We start from the raw sequence: 5455 nt of genomic DNA on the forward strand, positions 1-5455 counted from the left end.
AGGGTGCAAGGAAAAAAAAAAAAAACAGCTCCAACAGGAAATGTGCTGCGAAAGTAAGAAGTATGACTCCTGGGGGGGCTCCACCTGGCAGCCCCAGTGCAGGCAGGCAGGCGGTTCGGGTCTCCATCCCCACCAGGGACAAGCAGGAGCAGGGCGGGGGCAACGGCAGAAGCTGGCCTGGCTCACAGGCCCGGGAGGCGTCAGGCCAGGCCAGAGCCGCACACCGGGGATGCTCCATGAACGGTTGTTGAAGGAAAGGCAGTTAATGGCACCGGAGACCGAACACCAGAAAGGCAGTGACGCCAAACCCAGGAGAGCCCGCTTCACTAAGGATGGCCGGGGGCCTCTGGGCTCCGCTGGGAGGGTCAGGTTTGGCTGGCTTTGGGACCCAACCCACCCCAGCCGGCTGCAGCGGAGCACCCAGGAGGCTCATGAGTCCTCCTGGGCGGAGGGTTTAGACGCCAGTGCGGCCGGGATCTCCAGCCGGTCCGCACTGTGGTGCACAACCACCGCCCCGAAACCCCCTCCTCCACCCCTGGATCCTCATCCTGTCACCTCCCCCCACCATGGGACGGCTGACGGCCGGCGCGGGGAAGGCCTCCTATCAGCCTCCTGGCCGCCCGCACCCGACTCTGAAAAAGGGGTTCTGGGCACCGCCGCCGCGGCCTCCTTGGCCGCCTCCCCTCCCCCGTGTTCCACCGGAAAAGTGTCGGGCCACCTGTGGGCCTCCCCCACCCCTGCCCGGGCTGCCGGGAGTGCGCGCAACGCCCCCGCCCCCTCCCCGGGGGACCAGACTGAACCGCGGCGGCTGGCGCTGCGCTGGGGAGCGGGGCCGGCGGGCGGGGCCTGGGCCGCAAGCCGCGCCTCTCGCGCTCGAGCGCCGCCTCTCCGGCCGGGACTGAGGGCTGCTGCGGGCTCCCGCTCCGGGGCAGTTTGGGCTGCGCCGCCAGGCCGGGGACCTGCGTCCGCTGGCGGTAAGTCAGGGCCCGGCCGACCCCGGCGGGCGTGGGCGCGGGTATGGGGCCCTCCCCGGCGCGGAGGGGGAGCGGGCGAGTGGGGCGCTGGGCAGGCGGGAGGAACCTGCGGGAGGGAGGCTGGGGGTCGGGGTTGCGAGCAGCCCGGCCCCAGGGCTCGCCTGCCCGCCTGGCCTCCCCGCTCCCCGGCCCTCCCCAATATTTCCGACGGACGAAGGCGGGAGAGCACGGAGACTGCAGCGGGCGCCCTCCGGGGCTGGGTAGTCCAGGGTTGCGCAGGCGCCGGGGGCCCATCGCCCAACTCTAGGTTCCCCCACGACCCCTCACGTGGAAACTGGGGAGAGTCAGCCTTCCAGACTTGAGAGAGCTGGGATCTTGGCGGCTGGCAGAAAGGAGAGAGTTAATAGCCCCGGAGGGTGACCACGGGACGGGAGCCTGCCACAGGAAGAGGTGAAAGCACCTTGCTTGGCATAAATTATGCAAGCACTGGAGATGCCTAGGAGCCCACTCCCTGCGCTGGGCCGCCCTTCCTTCCCTGGGGCCCAGGACCAGCTCCTACCTCTCTTGCCGGCTCAGAGTGCCAGGCTTCGCCAGAGGTCAGCCCGGTCCGTGCGCCTGGCAGAGAAGTGCACAGTCCGCGATTGGCCGAACCCCACCCCCCCCAAACCCACTGGCTCCTCTCAGGGCTCCCTTCCGCTTGACCCCACTAGTGTGGATGCGTTAGTGTCCAATGCCTGGACTCAGCCTGCTTGCGGGGAGGAGGAACCTGGCAGCAGTCAGTGATGATGCTGGCCGTGCCAGCCGGGGCCGGCGGCTGTGGGCACCAGAACTTCCTTCAGGACCGCTCGGAGCTCCTCCGGCGGGATTCTCACTTTATGGAGGAGGAGACCGAGACTCCTTCCTCCCTGAACTGCCTGCATCCGGGCACAGGCCCCAGGGGGCTTGGCGCTGTTCTTGGACATCTGCGGCTCTTTCTCTGTGCCCCAGGACGTCAGGCCTTGCCCAGAGCTGGGCATGAGAGACCTGAAGCCCATTCTCCGGGTCTTCGCCAGCCCCTCCCAAAATCTGTCTTCTCCTTGGCATTCTCCTTCCTCCCAGTGCCTAGGAACTAGTGCCCTCCCCCACCCACAGCTCTCCCCTGCAGAAAGCACCAGACTGCTCCTCCCACACCATGCCTGAAACAGAAGTCCAGAACCCCAGCTGGTCGCATTCTGAGAGCTTTCTCCACCCCCTGCTAAGGATCTTTGCCCAAAGGAGTGTTCTGGCCAGCCCCCAGGGGCTCACCCCCGTCCGCCTGAGCCTGGGCCTATTCCCACTGGGGTGACTGGTGGCACACTGCTGGGTCCCCCTGAGCCCCCCTCCAGCCACCAAGAGCAGCAGATGCTTCTGGGGTCCTTGTCTTCAGTGCTGCCCCTGGACAAATGGGAGAGCCCTGAACAGGCTCCCCCAGCACAGAAGCTGCCTGGGCGGATGCTCAGCTAGATAAGCCCTGTGCTCCCAGCTCAGCTCTGGGACTCCATGGCAGGCATGGCGCTGGTCCCATGGAAAGTTCTGGATGCAGGTCAACTAATATTACCACCCACCGTCCCTCCAGGGCCCTTGAACTCGAGAAATTGATAAGAGACCAGACGAAAATTCCAAACAAGCCTTTATAGGTGCTGAAACTGCAGCACAAGGAAGCAAAAGCAAGAAGCAGGTACCCTCACCCACTCCCGGAGAGGAGCTGCTTCCATCCTGAAATGGAGAGACAACAGGGGCGGGTCTGTGGAGGGAAGCTGGAGGCGTAGTTTAGGTGGTCGGTCCCACTGCTCGGTGGTGCTGTGGGGGGGTCCTGAGCACCGCCCTGCTTGTTCTCCCAGCACCTCAAAAATGTAGTTTGTTTGTGACTTCTTGTATCCTTTTGCCCAAGGTGTGCATAGGCATTGTTATTTTTAGTCACTTACAGTTTCTTTGTATTGTGTTGCTCACTGGGACGTTTGTCCAGGTGCAAGCATTCTGGTAGAGGATCCCAGGTCCTAGCCTGTCTCACCCACGCTGCCAGGACCACAGGCAGGGCCCACTCCCTTGGCCTGCCTTTCTGGGAGATTCTGAAAACCCTAATGAGTTCCCTTATCTGACCTCTAGCCCTCCTCCCCCAGCAACAAGTGCCACAGACTTGGGGAAGGGTCTCAGCCAGGAGTCTGCGCTGAGTGAGGGGTGGGTTCAGAATGGAGCAGAAAGACCATCTGCACTCTGGCCTTGTTTCTGGCACCTCCCACCCCCCCATCTACAAAGTGGGGTCGCCACCTGTTCCCCCAGGGCCAACAGCTCGGACCCCATTGGGAGAAGCAAGGCCCGCCCCCCAGCACGCCATCTCATTGGAACAAGGCTGACTGCAGCTTCCTGAGAGCCCAGCCAGACGCCTGTCCCTCCAGAATGAAGGTCTTTCTGCCGTTGCTGCTGGCTGCCCTCCTGGGCGTGGAGCGAGGTGAGGTGCCCCGGGCCCCGGGCCTCCAAGCTGGCCATGGCCGTGTCACTGGTGCCACTCACTGCCTCCCCTGCCCCGACACTTGGACATTGCTGGAACCCCTCCAGGGCCAGGGTCTGGTGTCCTTGTCCTTCCAGGTCTCCAGCCTGGGCCCCACGTACCATAGGGGCCCCATCAGTGCCTGCGCAAGAGGGGGTGTCCTCAAGCCTCTGGGTCGGGGCTGGGAGGGGGCACCGGAGGACTCCCCGGCATGAGACTGCATCCCTCCCCTGCAGCCCACTCCCTGGTGTGCTTCACCTGCCAGAATGTGCAAAGCAACTGGTATTGCCTGAAGCCGACCATCTGCTCCAACACTGACAGTTACTGTGTGACGGTCTCTGCATCCGCTGGCCTCAGTGAGTGCGGGTGCTGGGTGGCCAGGCTCACCCCCAAGCCCCCCGACCCCTCCTCCACTCACAGTCTCGTTTCTGGTGGCACAGAGAACGTGGTGGACTTGGGCTACTCCCTGTACAAGTTCTGCTCCCCGATCTGCGGCTCCACAAGCCTCAACTTCGGCGTGGCGTCCATGGATACGTCCTGCTGCCAGAGCTTCCTGTGCAACATCAGCGCGGCGGGCCGCGGGCCGCGGGCCAGCACCCTGGTGCTGGGCCTGGGGCTCCTGCTCAGCCTGCTGGTGGCTCTGCTGCGGTTTGGACCCTGACTGCCCAGCCCCGGCTCCCAAAACTCAGGAAGGAAGGAAAGCCCAGACCCAAGAGGATCTCAAAGCCGCCGCCTCTGACTCCTCACCCTGCTAGTCCCACCTTCTCAGCCCTGGGTCCCCACAGGCAGGCCTGGCCCCCTGTACCCACACCTGTCAGCTCCCCCTACCTCCAGGTCAGCCTTGCCACGGGGACCTGGGAACGGAGCCTGAGGATTCGGGAGTCAGAACCGAGTCCCAGGGACATGCTGAGAGGGGGCTCCTAATCCCAGGCCCTCCCTGCCCCCAAGTGCAGAAGATGTGCCGTGTAGACAGGTGTGTGGTCCATGTGCCCAGCTGGGCGTGTGTGAGTGTGTTTGGGGGAGGGGTGGGGGTCAGAAGCGTGTCTGGAGCCCCAAGCACCAGCACAGAGCCCCAGTCCCTGGTATCTCTGCACATGTCCTTGTATTTCACTCACTTAGAGGGTGGCCTTTGGGGAGACAGGGCTTCCCCTGTTCCCAGGTCTAGGCTACTGACCCAGGAATCTGTTCCTGCCCCAGATCCCACAGCTGCCCACCCCCTCCCTCCACCCCACACTCCTGCTGCTTCGCTGCCTCAAATAAACATGTTTCCACCTTTTCTGGCTCTGCTGTGGCCCTCAGCCTGAGACCACCCCTCCCGTCGGGGTCCTAGTGAGGGGGGCAGCAGAGCTCCAGAGCCTCAGGTGTAGAGGGGTCTGACGGTTCCCTGTGATGGGGCCCCACCCTGAAGCCCACTTGGAGGCCCTGGGGGAGCCGGGTCACCCAAGTTCACAGCTAGCTGCCCTCAGCTGGGTGGGATCATTTGATCCTCAGGACAGGACTGGAGTGGACAGGGAGACTGGGGCAAGGCAAGGGAGGTGGTAGCCCAGTTCTAGGTAGGAGGCAGGACCCTGCAAAGGGAGGGATGGGATTAGAAGGGAGGAGACAGCCCCGCACTTTCTGGGACTTGGGCAGGGCTATCTGGGCCAGTCGGGCTGCAAAGGACACACAGCATGGACGGGTGGGGGGAGGCACACAGGAGCTGAGTAAGGGGGAGCAAGGCCCCTGTCCCAAGGGCGTGTGGGAGGGACTCCCCTGCAGAAGGGTTGAGGTGCTGCTCCCTGGGCGGCAGCCCTCCCTGCTCATGCCTACTCCCCGGCAAGCCCCACTGTGGTCTTTGGCCAGCCTTGGACCTCCAGGGTCTGCAGTGGGGCCTGAGTTCTAAGCCAAGGGGATTCTTTGATTAGGCTGGTGGCCCAGGAGCAGTGGATCCAGGACTGCAGGGTGGCGGGAGTGAGCGCAGCAGAGCTTGGCCTGG

At 64.1% G+C, this 5455-nt stretch overlaps 1 protein-coding gene across 2 annotated transcripts; it reads left to right on the forward strand.

Annotated features, from left to right (window-relative positions):
* The first annotated feature begins 816 nt into the window (after positions 1 to 816).
* On the forward strand, positions 817 to 4756 carry LY6E (lymphocyte antigen 6 family member E). Of its 2 annotated transcripts, none has more exons than XM_070382484.1 (4): positions 817 to 974; positions 3273 to 3441; positions 3717 to 3836; positions 3921 to 4756. In XM_070382484.1, the coding sequence occupies exons 2-4, from the start codon at positions 3390 to 3392 to the stop codon at positions 4139 to 4141; spliced, it is 393 nt and encodes a 130-aa protein (XP_070238585.1). In that variant the 5' UTR covers positions 817 to 974; positions 3273 to 3389; the 3' UTR covers positions 4142 to 4756. The 2 variants fall into 2 exon arrangements, with proteins under 2 accessions (XP_070238585.1, XP_070238586.1); XM_070382485.1 differs by lacking the exon at positions 817 to 974 and adding an exon at positions 2557 to 2670.
* The last annotated feature ends 699 nt before the right edge of the window (positions 4757 to 5455 follow it).

This window comes from Bos mutus, chromosome 14 (assembly GCF_027580195.1).
Source record: "Bos mutus isolate GX-2022 chromosome 14, NWIPB_WYAK_1.1, whole genome shotgun sequence".
Classification (NCBI taxonomy): domain Eukaryota; kingdom Metazoa; phylum Chordata; class Mammalia; order Artiodactyla; family Bovidae; genus Bos; species Bos mutus.

What these genes read in the sequence shown, in the direction of transcription:
- LY6E (XM_070382484.1), top strand. Translation starts at nt 3,390, where the DNA reads ATGAAGGTCTTTCTGCCGTTGCTGCTGGCTGCCCTCCTGGGCGTGGAG. An exon ending in CCTCCTGGGCGTGGAGCGAG is followed by an intron (nt 3,442 to 3,716) that starts GTGAGGTGCCCC and finishes CCTCCCCTGCAG; the next exon opens with CCCACTCCCTGGTGTGCTTC. An exon ending in CTCTGCATCCGCTGGCCTCA is followed by an intron (nt 3,837 to 3,920) that starts GTGAGTGCGGGT and finishes CTGGTGGCACAG; the next exon opens with AGAACGTGGTGGACTTGGGC.